Source organism: Saccopteryx leptura, chromosome 8 (genome assembly GCF_036850995.1).
Source record: "Saccopteryx leptura isolate mSacLep1 chromosome 8, mSacLep1_pri_phased_curated, whole genome shotgun sequence".
In the NCBI taxonomy this organism is placed as follows: Eukaryota; Metazoa; Chordata; class Mammalia; order Chiroptera; family Emballonuridae; genus Saccopteryx; species Saccopteryx leptura.
The window spans coordinates 44,767,980-44,785,419 of record NC_089510.1 but is presented as its reverse complement, the minus strand read 5'-3'; the positions used below and the strand labels follow the sequence as shown (position 1 = coordinate 44,785,419).

The window sequence follows — 17,440 nt, the reverse complement described above, 5'->3', positions numbered from 1 at the left end:
TTGTGCTTGTCACACATAGCAGGCAAGGCTAATAAATACATCAGTCCAGAGAGAAACTACAGGCAGAATTTCAGAATCTAATCCAGAGGACACTACTCAACCAAAGCTCAGAAGCAATGTAAAAGAAACTGGCCTTTGCGTTTACCTTCAAATCAAACTTTACCTGCACCTGCAGTTACCTTTCAGTGCACATAATGACATCAGACTAACTGCGATATATTTCAACCAAACCTTGTAAAATTTAGGACACAGCACAATCTCTCTTTGTTTTTATTGACCAGACACATTTTTAATCAAATAAATGAGCAGAATAAGCAAGGCTGTAGGATTATATAAATAAGTAAACAAATTTTTTATAAATTAAACCTTGTCAATTTTAATTCATTCCATAATTGACATTTATTGAAGATGAACTATATAAACTATTTTATTAATTCATTTGGATTATCATAACGTGAAAAATAATGAAAGTAAATGTTCTTAAAATTCATTATATTTTAGACTTTTCATTGATTCAAGTAGTCCTTCTTTCTATTAATCCACCTCATGATTATATACCTAAATTTACAACATATTTTTCTGTCTACACTCACAATTTTAGAAATCCTTGTTTAAAAATATTGTCTATGCAATGCCAAATATTTTCTATATTTTAAAAACATGATTAATTTATAAGATTTTGGAAAATTCACAATAGCTAGTCTATCGTATACAAAGTGATTTCCAGCAATCATATCTAAGGCTAAAATCTTCAACCTAAAAAAAAAGTAGTTAACAAGGTTTGTTTTGATGAGTAAATTAAAACCAAAACCCCACTTTTTGCCATATGCCTTATTTTGCCCAAGAAAAAAAAATTCATCTTCTTAACTCCAGAGTCTGGCTTCTGGGTCAAGAATGTAGTTAGAATAAAGATTTCAAAATCAGTCACTGATAGAAAGAGGCAAGGCATGTGATATATTTGAAGCTAGAGAATGCTAGTGACAATAATATAATCTAGATTCTTAACAATTTGGGGGAAAGATTAAAGAGGTAGAAGTAAAAATATTTAGAATAATCATCTGCCATCCTCAAGTAGCTCATTTGGAGAAAGAAAAATAAAGTCAAATTTCCAATAATTCTCAATCTAATGGTCAGATGCCAAAATGCTCCCCAGAGCATTCTCATGGAGTAGGTCCTTTCCGAAGGGCACAGTGTGGCCCAGTCCAAATTTGGGCCCTTGGACACATCATGGGTTAAGTCCAAGAAGTTCTAAAGGAATAAACCTAATTGTTTAAACTGGCACAGAAGCAACTTTATCTTTAAGGTGTTTTGGGGATGAAAAGTGTTCATGAGTCATCCTAGACAGGAGAAAGACCATGGAAACTGCTGGCCTCCTCCAGCACTGTGGGTGGGTGGGATGAGGGACGGGTCTAGTCTCCAGGGATGAAAGTCTGTTAAATTTATTTTGCTTTGGAAATGCTCTATTTCAATTTTGCACAGGCTCTTTAGCAATAATACTGAAAGCACTTCAATTTTCAAGTAAGAGCTCCGAATCAGAGAAATGCAGAATGTTTTTGTAATCACAGTTAGCCCTCAATTATTTATGCATATGGGAGACAGTAGCATCTTCTATAATAAAATGATAATTTATGGTTAACTTCACAACATGTTCTATATTTAGGGTTTTTCTTTTGTTTTTGGCAACATCAACAGACTTATTTTCCTAATTAGTCTGACCCTGATTAACGTCACAGTTAGCATTCCCTGAGTATACACACACATACGCACACTACTCACCAATTGATGGTGGGGAGGATGCCCAGTAACATATTGTGGGGTAAGGGAAAGGTGGTCTAGGACTGTTTTTTGCTGCTGGCAATTCACAAACTAGATCATCTGAATCAATAAGGAGTTGGCTGCACTCAGAGCAGGCACTTTTTAGAGCCAAATAATCACATTAGCCAATTCCTGTCCAAAAAATATATGTGGCTTCAGTAATTACTTATTAAACTAAGTCTATCCTACATGCAGAATATATATTTTTTTAAAAAAACTAGGATTACCTAGTTTTATTGTTTATGCCAATGCAATAAATAAGATAATTGCCAGATCTTTCTAGTCCTGGCTGTTACCTGCCAGAGGTCTCTCTCAGGCTTGGAGACATTTGGGAATATAAGTGGCTGGAGTTAGTTCTCAGTCCTGCTACTTTGAGAAATTAAGCACAGCTTTCCTTAATTTCCTGAAAAGCCCTTCTGGACTTCCCCCTTTTCTCTGGATGGACCAGGTGGCTTGGCCTCCCAAAAGGCTCCCATGGGCTACCCTCCCATAGCTGCTGACCCTCACAGCTGCTCACCTATCTTCTCCTCAGCTTGGCTGCCCTCCGAAGTCTCTGTTGGAGGCTGGGTTGTTGCCTTGGTGGCAGCATCCTCTGCAGCAGGGGTGGTGGCGGCAGCAGCAGCAGCAGCAGCAGTGACAGCAGCAGGCACATCGGCTTGTTTAGGCTCCTCCTTGGCTGGGGCGTCTTCCGCCTTGGAGGACGGCGAGTTGTCAGTGGAAGCTTTAGTGGCACTTTCTGTCTCAGCAGAGCCAGCCTTCTCCTCAGAGGGGGCAGGAGCCTGGGCGGCTGCCTGCTCTGTGGCCTCAGCAGAGGCGCCCTCCCCCTTCTTCTCCTCAGAAGGGGTTTCTCCTGCTTTGCCGGTCTCCTCAGGCTTGGGGCCGGAGGTGGGCGCTGCGTCGGTGGTAGTGGTTCCTTCTCCTTCCTTCTTCTCTGCACCCTCAGCAGTGGGGGCGTCATCTTTCTTCTCGCTCACTTCCGCCCCGGCGTCTTGGGCATCACCCTTCTTCTCTCCTTTGAGCTTTTTCCTTGTTATGTGTCCACGGAAGCTAGCCTGAATTTTGGTTGCGGCTTTATGAGCTTTATCTTCTGGTTTGATGCCATCTTGTTCAATTTTTTGGTCCTCATCATTTTTTTCAACCTTTGTGAAGAAAAAGGAGAGGGGAAAGGACAATGGAGTGATGTGTTTTTTTTCCCTTCAGATCACAGTATTTAATAAATATTTATTGAATGATTTCTACTATGCCAAGTGAAGACATCAACAATACTAAGGAAATTCAAATTAAGCCTCTTTCCCTCCATGGTAGAGAATTGAGTAAAGAACACAACGTATTATAGGAAAATTTACATCTTTCTGGTCTTGCAGAATCACTGGCATATTTTATCCACATTTCTTTCCCCAGCTCAATGTCCATGCATTGCCAGACTTCAACCAGCCTTTTGGTAGATGTACCTTGGCAATTCAAATCACATCCACCTGAGACTTGAATCAAAGAGCTCTGGAAGATATTGGTTTTGCAGAGTTTCTGAGAGGGACTCTGTGTACAACTTCACATTTAAAGTTTATTATGAGTCCTGGCCAGTTAGCTCAGTCGGTTAAGAGTGTCATCCCAAAACAACAAAGTTATAGGTTCGATCCCCGGTCAGGACACAAACGGGGAGCAAGCAAAGAATGAATGACTGAGTGGAACAACAAATGAATGCTTCCTTTCTTCCTCCCCTGTCTCTCCCTTTTTCTCTCTGTCTTTCTAAAAATCAATTAAAAATTTTTTTTAAATAAGAAGCCCTGGCCGGATAACTCGGTTGGTTGGAGCATCTCCTCGGAGTGCAGAGGCTTCCAGTTCAATTCCCCTGTCAAGGCACGTAAGGAGCAGCTCGATGTTCCTGTCTGTCTGTCTGTCTCTCTCCTCTCCCCCTCCCCCCCGCCTCTTTCTCAAAATCAAGACAAACCAAAACAAAACAAATATTATGGAATCTCATCTTTTTGCTATTTTATTTTTCACCAACATTTTAAGTCTAGTCAAGAAATCAATAATAGCTTTGGGGGCAGAGAGTATGTTAAAGGTTTATATAACAAATTCTATCACGGTTTTGTACAAACTGCAAAGGAGTCTCAAAGCTTTGAGGGTATTTTTTTCAGAATGTGACAACTCAGAATGCTGGTCAGAAAATGATGTCTCCTTTCCCCTGTGGGTGGACCAACATCAGCAATCAACACACTAAATCTTCACAATGTAAAGACAGAAAACAGCCATTATTCTTGAATTTTAAAAAAAGAACAGAAAACACTTTCCACTTTTGAAAAAGCGGCATATATTCACCAAATTACAATTTCTTTTTTCCAAAACAATTTAAACCTAAAATTAATTTTATATTATTACCTATAGAGTCATTCTGGTACTGAAAGCAAGACATTAGAATACAAATTTTTTTATCATTTAATGCAACATTTACAGCATAACATGTTGCAAATAACTTTTTTCCACAAGGAAATTAAATCAGAGGTTTGAAATAGAAGGCGCATCATGGAAAGAAACATATAGGCAAGTACTCAAATTCTATATCACTCCAGTGCTTACCATGGTGCTCCAGTGTGGTTACGTATAGTCTCCCTGCATCCCTTCCTTCAACTTTGGATCACATAACTTTTGTGAACATTGCTCTAAGCACTGAGAAATACAACAATGCAGCAACTTGACTTCAAAAGAGTGCTTTCATGTTTCAAATCCTGTGATTGGCCCCGATCTTGACCTTGGCCTGACTGTGGCCTTTGCTCTAGCTTAGAAGGTAAGCCACAGCAGGCCAGCACCACGGTATGTTTTCCACCTGTCATACCAGCTGTGCCCCAGTGACCTAGATCCAGCTAATCATGACGTAGGCCTGTTTGACAAAATTTGGACAAGCAGATGAGCCGGTTGTTATGTAGGTTCATCAATAGGCAATGGATACACAAAGGTAATTTTGAAAATAAGCTACATGTGAGAGTAAAACAGAACTGACAATTTCCCAGTAAAATTAAAGACAACTTTTTTTCCTTCCTCTGGTAACTGCATATGTATCCATAAAAGAAGGAAAGAGGGATGAAAAGCATTTTGCAGAAGCCTGGCCTGCTCCCTCTTCTCAGCAGCGTGATGCTGCACTGCTCCGATCTCCGAGGCGCTACCCCCTTCCCACTGTCCTGCTGCTCGTGGGGACTCCTGCTGGGACACTGAGCACAGTCTGCGGCGTGGGAGCAGCTGTCCCTGCCAGGAGCTCTCTGCTCAAAGATGGAAGCATAACCCTGTTAAATTAACAGTTGTGAATGGAGCATGGAGCCAAGATGTTGTTAATTTATTTTACTCTCTCTTGAGTTTTCTGAAAGAGGCACCATCTTATAGGACAGGACACCTGCACCTGGACAAATACTGCTCCTCTGGAAGTAGACAAACCAGTGATCTCAGAGTGGGCAGGTATGCAGAAAAAACAAACCTCCTGGGGACTCAAGTAAGCTACAATTTTAGAGTCCACTTCTCCTTTAAAAAAAAAAAAAGAAAATAAAACAAAGGAGCTGAAAGTCTTAAAAAGCTGGGAAACATAAAAATAAGGAGGGTGGGAATCTGCATGATACAAAGAAACTACATAGATAGAAAAAAAAGAGCTCCTCTCAACTCTCCTGTCCCGCCTCAGTGTCTCAGGTCATCTGCAACTTTGTTTCCAAGTGATTAGGACTTCAACTGCTGCACACAGCCTGTGTTAAAATGACTATTTGGAAAGGCTCAGACTAGATTGGGGTACCAAGATTGTGGAACCAAGCTCACCTGAACAATCCAGAAGTGTAAGAAACATGAAAGGATGGGGTAGACAGGAAGGAAGAGAATTATGAAAAACTAGAGTTAGGAGTGAGACGTGTTACACTTATTCTGTAACAGCTAGGTGCCCAATGGGTTGATACACTCAGAGACACTCAAAGTCCTTCATGGGCATGGAGCTTATCCTGGAGGAACAGGCTGGACCATTTGACATCATTAGAGATTTAGGGAAACTGGTTTTCAGAGATTGGCTAGGAAAAGACAGTTAGTATTAATTTTTCAGCTAGAGGGAGACAGAGATAGAGAGACAAGGGAAAGGTAGAGAGGAGAGGGGAGAGAGGATGTGAGGAGAGGAGAGGGAAGAGAAGATGAGAAGGGAAGAAGGAAGGAACTGGAAGGAAACAATCAGCTTAAGAGGAACTCAAATTTAAGTGGTTGAACAGAGGCATCTAGAAGCAAAAATATTTTAAGTAAAAACTGGGTTATAAACTAGAGAGTGCCAGATTGTGTGTGTGTCTTCTCTTTCTCTCTTTCTCTCTCTCTCTCTCTCTCCCTCTCTCATACTTGTAACTGATTGTATTTATATTGCTTAACATAGAGGTTATTTTCTGGTATAATTCCTTCTACTGTACTAGAAGTAATTGGACTAGGAGTGTATTTTGTAGAGATGACAAGGAAGAGACTTTTCCTAAGACTAGCTGTAGGAGAAACGCTAAGATGTCAGGCCAAATAGACCTTTTCTCAACTGGAAATAGAAAACTAACCTAAGACAAAGGACTTTTGAGCTCATGGAAACCAGAGATCACTCAGTACATCTAGCACAAACCTTTCAGTTTCTAAAAGAAAAGCCACGGTGGCTCTGAAAAGTTACCCGCCTAAATTCATAGAGCGAGTCAGTCAGTGGCTCAACTTGTATTTGAACTCAGGTCCTCTCCTCTCCCACCCAACCCCACATCCAATTTTACTGCTTTAAAGACCTAGAATAGCTTGGTCTTTCTTATAGCAGATAAGTCATAAAACATCTTTTTAATATTCTCATTTATGTATTCATTTAACAATACTGAGTGCCTATGTTAGGCGCTATAGACACACTCGTGAGCAGAAGGATACTGTATCTACCCACACAGAATACACAAATTTCTTTTTAAAATATGCTTTTGTTAAAATAACTTCGTGGCACTTTAACCATCAATCATTTACCAGGAATTCACAGTAGACACCTGATCTTGTATTCATGTAGCAGAGCAAGGCATATAGAGTCAAAATGTGAGTTATAGATGGAGGAGGTTCATAAAAAGAGGATCCTGGTATTTAGTGACCGAAGTGTAGAAAAGAAAGGCTCTTAACATGAAAAATTTTTGACAAAACTTTCTTTCTCTAAAACAAAGAGACTTTTAGCAGAACTTACCTTTTCTAAAAAGACTCCCTATTGGCCTTGAGGCTGGTTTCCCAGGCAGTGGCCTAGGGCTAGCTTTGCAAAGTTGCAGGTACTCTCAGAATGTTTCTCCCTGAATTAACCCTATAGATAAACATTGTAAGAAAGCTTGTTTCACTGCTTTGTTTTACTGCTATGCTTCCTCTCCTCCCCTTTCCTTAGTCAGTATGTAATTTTTCCTTTTAAAAGCCACCCAAACTGTGTTCCCCACTGCGTTGCTTTGAAAGACTTTAGGTCTCCATGTAGTCCATACAGCCGGTTAATATAAAGACTCCGTAGTTTCTTAATTTGGTTAATTGACTGATTGTGTGGCAAGATGTCTTTTCTCGCTATTCTGATATAACAGTGACTAAAAGAGTTAGTTCATAAGTCTCATTAAAACAGATTTATTTTTTATGATCAGCCTTGCCACAAATAAGCTTTGTGCTGAGATCTGATGTCTTCGAGGAAACTTGAAAATTCTCCCATTTTTACATGGGATTGTTGCTGTCTGTGAATTAAGTGAGGGGGATTTGAAGTGCAGTGCATTATACATAGAAAGATCATCATTATGAGTTGCAATGACTTTTCCAGGAATTTTCTTTTTGTGTGTGTGTGTATTTTTCTGAAGCTGAAAACGGGGAAGCAGTCAGACAGACTCCCGCATGCGCCCGACCGGGATCCACCCGGCATCCCACCAGGGGATGATGCTCTGCCCATCTGGGGCGTTGCTCTGCTGCAACCAGAGCCATTCTAGCGCCTGAGGCAGAGGCCATGGAGCCATCCTCAGTGCCCAGGCCAACTTTGCTCCAATGGAGCCTCAGCTGTGGGAGGGGAAGAGAGAGACAGAGAGGAAGGAGAGGGGGAGGGGTGGAGAAGCAGATGGGCGCTTCTCCTGTGTGCCCTGGCCAGGAATCGAACCCGGGGCTCCTGCACACCAGGCCAATTCTCTACCACTAAGCCAACCGGTCAGGGCCTTTTCCAGGAATTTTCAATGCTGTAGCTTAGTTTATTTTTTATTAAATTTTAAAATTTATTGTGTTAACATGGATTCAAGTGTTCCACTCAATAAAACACCCTCACCCTCCAACAACATGCCCCATACTACATGTCCTTTTTCCCCCTCTAAGTCCCTCCCCCTCTTTCCTCTGGGATTTGTTGACCTGTCATCTGTATCTATGTGTTATGTATATATAATTCACTAATCCCCTCACCTTCTCTGATCCTGTTCCCTCATTCCCCTTCCCTCTGACAGCTGTCACTCTGTTCCCTGTGACCCTGTCTCTGCCTCTATTCCATTCCTCAATTCAACACATTCATTAGATTCCACATATAAATGAGATCATATGATATTTATCTTTCTCTGCCTGGCTAAATTCTCTTCGCATAATAATCTCCAGGTTTATCTATGCTATCGCAAAAGGTAATAATTCATTTTTTTCATGGCTGTGTAGTATTCCATTTTGTATATGTATCATGGCTTTTTTTTCCTACTCATTCACTGATGGACACTTGAGCTGTTTCCAGATCTTGGCTATTGTAAACAATGTTGCAATAAACATGAGTTGCATATCTTCTTTTAAATTAATGTTTTGGAATTCTGAGGATATATTTCTAAAAGTGGAATAGCTGGGTCAAAAGGCAGTTCTATTTTTAATTTTTTGACAAAACATCATACTGTTTTCCACAGTGTCTGCACAAGTCTGCATTTCCATCAGAAATGCAGGAGGGTTCTCTTTTCTCTATACTCTCATCAGCACTGATTGTGTTGATTTGTTAATGAGAGTCATTCTGACAGGTATGAAGTAGTATCTCATTGTGATTTTAATTTGCAGTTTTCTGATGATTAGTAACATTTAACATTTTTTCATAGGCCTATTGGCCCTCTGTATGTCCTCTTTGGAGAAGTGTCTAGTCAGTTCCTTTGCCCATTTTTAATTGGGTTGTGAACCTTCCTGTGGTTGAGTTTTAGAAGTTTTTTATAGATTTTGGTTATTAACCTCTTATTAGAGGTATGGGTAAATATGTTCTCCATAGTGTGGGTTCTCTTTTTATTTTGTTAATGGTATCTTTTACTGTGCAAAAGCTTTTTAGTTTGATATAGTCCAATTTGTTTATTTTGTCCTTTATTTCACTTGCTCATGGAGATATATCGGCAAAAATATTACTATGAGAGACATCAGAGAGTTTACTGCCTATTTTTTCTTCCAAGATTTTCATGGTTTTGCAACTTACATTTAAGTTTTTTATCCATTTTGAGGTGTTTGGGGAATGGTGTGAGTTGGTGATCTAGTTTCATTTTTTTGTACATACCATTTTTCCAACATCATTTATTAAATAGACTGCCTTTACTCCATTGTATACTCTTGGCCTCCTTTGTCAAAAATCAATTGACCAGAAAGGAATAGATTGATTTTTGGCTTCTCTGTTTTGTTCCACTGATCTGTATGCTTGTTCTTATGCCAGTACTTAACCTGTTTTTATTACAATGGCCTTGTAGTATAACTTGATATCTGGAAGTGTAATACTTTGCACTTTGTTCTTTATTTTCAAGATTGCTGAGGCTATTCGGGTTCTTTTTTGGTTTCATATAAATTTTTGGAATATTTGTTCTAGATCTGTGAGGTATGCCATTGGCATTTTAATAGAAATTTCATTGCTATAGATTTATTTGGGTAGTAAAGACATTTTAATGATGTTAGTTCTTTCTATCCATGAACACAGTAAATGCTTCCACTTGTTTGTATCTTCCTTGATTTCTTTTTTCAATGTCTTACAATTTACAAGCCTTTTACCTCCTTGGTTAAATTTTTATTCCTAGGTACTTTTATTTTGTTGCAATAGTGAAGAGGGTTGTTTCCTTAATTTCACTTTCTGACAATTTATTGTTTTGGTGTATAAAATGTCACTGATTTCTGAGCAGTAATTTTATATCCTGCCACCTTGCTGAATTCATTTATCAGGTCAAGTAGTTTTTTGACTGAGACTTTAGGGTTTTCTATGTACAGTTATCATGTCATCAGCAAATAACAACAGTTTTACTTTTTCTTTTCCAATGTGGATGCCTTTTATTTGCTCTCTTTGTCTCACAGCTGTGACTAGGATAGCAAAAGACACCAGAACTATGTTGAATAAGAGTGGTGAAAGGGGGCACCCCTTTCTTGTTCCTGACCTTAAGGGCATTGTTTTTCATTTTTGCCCATTGAGTATAATGTTGGCTATAGGTTTGTCATAAATGGCCTTTGGTTTGTTGAGGTATGTTCCCTGTATTCTTACTTTGCTCAAAAATTTTATCATAAATGGGAGCTGCATTTTATCAAATACTTTTTGCATCCATTGATATAATCATGTAATTTTCATCCTTCATTTTGTTTATGTGATGAATCACATTTATTGATTTGTGAATATTGTACCAGCCTTGCCTTTCCAGAACAGGTCCCACTTGATCATGATGTACGATCTTTTTAATGTATTGCTAGATCCACTTTGCTAATATTTTGTTGAGAATTTTAGCATCTTTGTTCATTAGGAATATTGGCCTATATTTTTCTTTCTTTGTAGTGTCTTTACCTGGTTTTGTAATGAGGACAGTGCTTTCCTCATAAAAGGAGCTTGGACGTCTTCCCTCCTCTTGAGTTTTTTTTTTGGAATAACTTGAGAAGGATATGTATTAGTTCTTTGTTGAATGTGTGGTAAAATTCACCTGTGAAGACATCTGGTCCAGGACTTGTGTTTGCTGGGAGGTGTTTTTTTTTAATTTTTTTTTTTATAACTGTTTCATTTGTTGGAATCAGTCTGTTTAGGTTTTCTGATTCTTTCAGATTGAGTTTGGAAGATTGTATGTTTCTAGGAATTTATGTATTTTGCGTAGGTTGTGCAATTTTTGGCATATAGATCTTCATAGTATTTTCTTACAATCCTTTGTATTTCTGTGGTATCAGTTACTTCTCCACTTTCATTTCTAAATGTATTTATCTGGGTCTTCTCTCCTTTTTTTGTTGAGTTTGGTTAAAGGTTCATCAATCTTGATTACCTTTTCAAAGAAGCAGCTCTTGGTTTCACTGATTTTTTTTGTATTTTTTTCTAGCCTCTATGTTATTATTTCTGCTCTGCTCTTTATTGTTTCCTTCCTTCTGCTTCCTCTGGGCTTTATTTGTTGTTATTTTTCTAGTCCTTTCAGGTGCAGGGTTAGGATGTTTATTTGAGCTTTCTTTTGCTTCATAAGGTATTCCTGGAATGCTATGAATTTCTCTCTTAGGACTGCTTTTGCTGTGCCCTATTGATTTTGGGCTGTTGTATGTTTATTTTCATTTGTTTCAAGAAAATTTTTGTTTTCTTTCTTGATCTTATTGTTAATCCATTTGTTATTTAATAACATGCTATTTAGTCTCCAAGTGTTTGAATGTTTCTCAGTTTTTCTATTGTAGTTGATGTCTAGTTTCATGCCATTATGATCAGAGAAGGTGCTTGATATGATTTTAGTCTTCTTAAATTTATTGAGACTTGATTTGTGTCCTAACATGTGGTCTATACTAAAAAATGTACCGTGAGCACTTAAAAAGTATGTATATTCTGATGCTGTGGGGTGAAATGTTCTGAAGATATCAATTAAATCCAGTTGATCTACTGTGTTATTTAAGGCCACTGTTTCTTTGTTAATTTTCTGTCTGGAGGATCTATCCATTGATATTAGTGAGTATTAAAATCCCTTATTATAATAGTGTTGCTTTCGATCTTGCCCTTTATGTTCATCAAAATCTGCTTTATATATTTATGTGCTCTTATATTTGGTGCATAAATATTTACAATGGTTATATCTTCCTGTTGGATGGCTTCCTATATCATTATGTAATGACCTTCTTTGTCTCGTAATATAGCCTTTGTTTTAAAGGCTATTTTGTTATATATAAGTATTGCTACCCCAGTTTTTTTTTAATTTTCATCCCCTAAGTTTTAGTCTATGTGTATCTTTTGTTCTGAGGTGGTTCACTTGTAGACAGCATATGGGTCCTGTTTTCTTATCCATGCAGCTACCTTATGTCTTATCATTGGAGCATTTAATCTATTTATATTTAAAGTTATTATTGATATGTACTTATTTATTGCCATTTATTCTTTAAACCTACAATTCTCGTTCTCTTGATTTCTTTTTTCCTTTGCTCTTTTGAGAGCAGGTCCCTTAACATTTCTTGCAGTACTGGTTTCATTGTAATAAATTCCTTGAGTCATTTTTTTGTCCAGGAAGCTTTTTATTTCCTCTTCAATTTTGAATGATAGCTTGCTTGATAGAGCAGTCTGGCTTGTAGGTTCTTGTTTGAATATGTCTTGTCAATACTTTCTGGCCTGAGTGTTTCTATTGAAAAGTCAGATGTCATCCTATGGAGGATATTCAGTACATAATTAATTGTTTTTCTCTTGTAGCTTTTATTGATAGCATTCTTTCTTTATCTCTTAACTTCAGCATTTTAATTATGCTGTGTCTTGGTGTAGACCTCCTTAGATTCATCTTTAATGGGACTCTCTGTGCTTCTTAAATTGTGTGATTTTTTTTCTTTATTAATTTATTGAAATTTTCAGCTATGATTTTTTCAAACAAGTTTTCTATCCTTTGTTTGTTCTCTTCTCCTTTAGGAACCCTTATAATGTGAATGTTGTTTTTCTTTATGCTGTCTTAGAGGTCTTTTAAAGTTTCCTCAGTCTTTTTGAGCCTATTTTAGTTTTGCTGCTCTGCTTCTGGCTTACATTTATCTTGTTCTTTAAATTACTGATTCAATCCTCCACTTCGTCCAGCCCACTGATTTTTCTAGTGAAGGCTTCATTTCTGATATTATATTTGTTATTTCTGACTGGTTCTTTTTTATTATTTCAATGTCCTTTTTAATACTTGCTTTCTCTTTGTTTAAGTTCTCATTGTGATCATCCATTGTTGCTCTAACATTTTTGAGAATCTTAATAACCATTATTTTTAACTCTGTGTCTGGTAGTTTGGTTACTTTCATTTCATTTAGTACTTTTTCTGGGGATTTCTCTTGTTGATTGATTTGGGTCTTAGTTCTTTGTCTGCCCATTTTGTCGTATATTGCTCTCCTCTGAGTTTGAAATTTGTTGTGGTGTCTTTATAATGAAATGGGCTCAGAGTTAATGACCTCTAGGCCTCCTGAATTTCTTGTTCTCAAAATATTTCTTGAGGGTGACATTTATTTTCCTGTTTTATGTGAGCAGTGAAAGCAGGTGGTCCTTTCGTGGGTGCAGTTATCCCTTCAGGCAGGCTGGCTCTAAAGGTAACCTTGATCTTATGTGTTAGATACTATGCAGTGTCTGTCCCATTGGGTGTAATTATCCTCCACAGTGTCTGGTGTCTGATTGACTCCCCTGTTAGGTGTGTTGCTTGTGTAGCTAGCTGAGTCCAGTGTTGGTGCTGTCTGCTTCCCACTATCAGTTATGTTAATTCTGGGTCCTCTTGGGATAGCTTCAGCCATTGTTTATAATCTGCCATGAGCTACTTGTATGAAACTACTTCTTTGTTTGCAGTTTGTGTCTGCATTTCCTGTGCCTGGGTAGTGTGGGAGGGACCAGCCTGTGTATAAGGATCAGCTTCCCCTTGTTTAGAGATGATAGCAGTTCCATAAAAGCCCCAAGCTATGTAAGATTTGCATCCACTTTTCAGCTGCTCCACCTCCTCTTGCAGCTGCATGGTCTTCCAACAGAGTCTTCTGTAGAAAGACTGTAGTGTGTGCTCTGACTGGCCTCATCACATCAATTTCTCTACAGGTGCAAGCTTAGTGGTTTTGGGCAGCTGAGGTTGAGAATGCAACATTCGTGGAAACCCTTGGTTCTCAGGGTCCTCTTGGTCAGGAGCTCAGTATGGGGAAAGTGGCCCCTATTTTAGAGCCTAATCCTTCAGACACTGCTGGATACACCAATTCTATTTCTTCTCATCAAGGTGAGCAGCAGGTTCAGATTGGGTGGGGCTGACAGTCTCCTCTGCAGATGTTCTTCCAGCTGGTGAGCCACTGGTCTCAGGGAGGAAGACAAAGAATCATCCCCTGGGGCTGACTGTGCCCCATCCAGAAAGTGGCTAAGACCCTTGACTAGACCCAACAATAGGCTCGCAAGGACCCAAACTTTGAATGTCCGTGCTCCAAGCTTCTCTTCCTTCCCCCTGTAGAACCTAGCCCAGCAGGGCAGGATATCCAGGACCCAGGCTGTCTAACTATGAAGCTCCTCTCTGTCCAATGCACATGAGCTGCTGTGCTGATGTTGATCACAGAAAGTAGAAGTCACCTCTGGTGGGCTCAGTCTCCAATGAGCGCACCCTCAGGACATGCCACCAGCAAGGGTCATTTGGTCCTAATCCAATGCTGACCTCTGGATGTGCCAACCCTGGGCCTCTCTGGAGGAAACTCAGTGCAGACCAGTGGGGGACACTGCCTGTGATTGGCCCTCAGCAACTTCCTTGGATCTACAAACAATTCAGAGTTTGTGGCTGCCTCTGCTGGGACCAGGTGCACCTGGAAATACCAAGGTGTACACCTAGGCTGGCTTTTACCCACTCTGGGAGTGGGGGGAGGTCAGCAAAAGGCCAAGGTTCCTGAGAGCTGCCTCTTACAGCCTCTGTCTGCTGGTTGTTTGTTGGGCTCACCCACAGAAATAAAACCTCTGGTAGAGTCTAGAGCAGGGGTCCCCAAACTACGGCCCGCGGGCCACATGCGGCCCCCTGAGGCCATTTATCCGGCCCCCGCCGCATTTCCAGAAGGGGCACCTCTATCATTGGTGGTCAGTGAGAGGAGCATAGTTCCCATTGAAATACTGGTCAGTTGGTTGATTTAAATTTACTTGTTCTTTATTTTAAATATTGTATTTGTTCCCGTTTTGTTTTCTTTTTTTACTTTAAAATAAGATCTGTGCAGTGTGCATAGGGATTTGTTCATAGTTTTTTTTTTTATAGTCTGGCCCTCCAATGGTCTGAGGGACAGTGAACTGGCCCCCTGTGTAAAAAGCTTGGGGACCCCTGGTCTAGAGCCTGGGGCAACTCAGGAATTAGGAAGGGTGGTGGGTGTGGCTTTGCCCCTTAGTCCCAGGTGTCAGTCTGACCTGAGTTTTTCACAGACCTCAGTGGGTTGTGGTCCACAGGAGTCCAGTAGGTGTGGCCCCTGAGACCCAGAGATGTGGTCTTCCTGCAATCTGGACAGTTTTTACTGAATCTCTTATGAGGTGGAGCACCAGTCATAGACTCAGTAGCTTGCAGGGGAAAGCTCCAGCCTCAATGCCAGAAAACTGAATCACTGTCACACTCCCTGCTTCCTGGTTTACTTCTCGGAATGACCCAGTCTTCATAAGGTGGGGCAGGAGAGATTCCCAAGGGCAGGGAAGTTGCTTTCTCTTAGGCCAGTGGTTCTCAAACTTTTGAAGTCAGAGCATATTTAAAACCTTACAAATAATTGTAGGTGCACTATATACAAATTTCTGAGAACTATGTTATAATAATTAAGTCAAATATTAAAGAAAAAATATAAAGTCCAAGAGTGCTTTTATGGTAATTAAAAAAATTAAAAAAAATAAATATGACAAAATTAAATTTATTCTGACATTAAAAAACATTTTTAGGCCCTGGCCAGTTGGCTCAGTGGTCGGCCTGGCGTGCAGGAGTCCCGGGTTTGATTCCTGGCTAGGGCACACAGGAGAAGTGCCCATCTGCTTCTCCACCCCTCCCCCTTTCCTTCCTTTCTGTCTCTCTCTTCCCCTCCCTTAGCCAAGGCTCCATTGGAGCAAAGTTGGCCTGGGCGCTGAGGATGGCTCTATGGCCTCTGCCTCAGGCACTAGAATGGCTCTGGTTGCAACAGAGCGGCGACCCAGATGGGTGGAGCATCACCCCCTGGTGGGCATGCCAGGTGGATCCTAGTCGGGCCCATGCAGGAGTCTGTCTGACTGCCTCCCCGTTTTCAGCTTCAGAAAAATATACACACAAAAAAATTTTATGTTACATTTTTTTGAGTTTTGCTTTTTAGAATTTGTAAAAAAGAGGGGTTCAATAATAAAAAAATGACAGAAAAGTTATCTTTATCTCTCTCTCTCTCTCTCTATATATATATATATGTATGTATAAATATATATATATATATATATATGTATAAATATAGATATATCTAGATAGATACATTCTTAGTAAGACTTAGTAAATTTGGCAGGCCCCGGCACACATGTGTTAAGTTTTTTCATTCTTGTGTTTATGAGAAACATGAGCCTGATGTGTTCTAGTGATTTCTTCAATGTTTGGGCATATATTTGAAAGGCAAACTCTCATTTCCTTGTCAATACATTGAAGAATTCCTCTCTTTTTACTCTTAATCGTGTTGAGTGCAGAAAACCCGCACCATACATATCATCTTAACTTTACACCAAACAAGGGATAAAAGAAACTTGCCTCCAGTCCTGGGGAATATGAGGGGTAGTGTAAACAATCCAGCGCCACAGCTTAACAGCCTTTTGCAACCTAATCAGGCAAGTGAGGTGGGGGGTTTTGTAGACTGTCAGCTTGCAGCCAATTCCTCATACCTCTGTCCCCCCAAAATCTAAACTCCAAAAACCCTGTTGGTTTTTTGGTCCCCAACAGGCACATATTTCTTTGGAATACCATAGGGTGCACCTGGAAATCTTCTAGGGCTCACCAGTGTGCCCTAGTGCACATTTTGAGAACCACTGCCCTAGGCTGATGTCACTCAGAAAGGACTGTTTCACCCAAGAAAGATGGTGAGTGTAGTACTGAAGAATGACTCAGCCCAGGGGTTCTGGTGGCCATCCCCCACAGTGTCTCCCCCTGGGCCACTGAGTTCACACTCTTCTCACACAACTCTGTTCCTCTCAACCCTCCCCTGTCAGAGGCCCAGGTAAGTGGCTGTGAATAAGATGTTCTGCATAGGCCCATTAAGACAGAGCCCAAGTCTCCAGGAGCTCCGTCGTTTTCTCGCATACAGAAACCTCACTTTTTTTCACTGCCAAATGCTGTGTGAGTGCCTCTTCTAGGCTCTGGGGCTCTAAGCTGGGGTGCTGGGCCTGGGGCTGAAGACCCTCCCTGCTCAGGGCAAACCTCCCCACAGAGAGAGTCCCTCTATACCCTCCGCCCTGCTCATTCCTGGGCTTCTTCTGTGATCCTTGATTATAGACTCCTCTTCATTTAGTCCAAATTGGTCTTTCAAGATGATTGTTCTCAAATTAGGTTGTAATCCAATTTGGTTGTGGGAGGCGGCAGTTGGAACGTCTGCCTATTCTGTTGCCATTTTGGAATCCCACTATAGTTTAGTATTTTCATTGACCAACATATTTGGGAGCTATAAAATTTATGCAAACTTACAGGAAAGCAAGGTATATGAAATCTTTACTTTTCAACCAAGGCTAAAATCTTGGATGAATGTTAGTATGAAGAAG

General features: G+C 40.0%; 1 protein-coding gene across 1 annotated transcript in view; it reads right to left on the bottom strand.

Annotated features, from left to right (window-relative positions):
* Positions 1–17,440, bottom strand: part of GAP43 (growth associated protein 43) — a 117,738-nt gene that overhangs the window by 40,760 nt on the left and 59,538 nt on the right. The window contains exon 2 of the mRNA XM_066347135.1: positions 2,333–2,954. Within this exon, the coding sequence (XP_066203232.1) occupies positions 2,333–2,954 (622 nt within the window). The remainder of the gene's footprint in view (positions 1–2,332; positions 2,955–17,440) is intronic.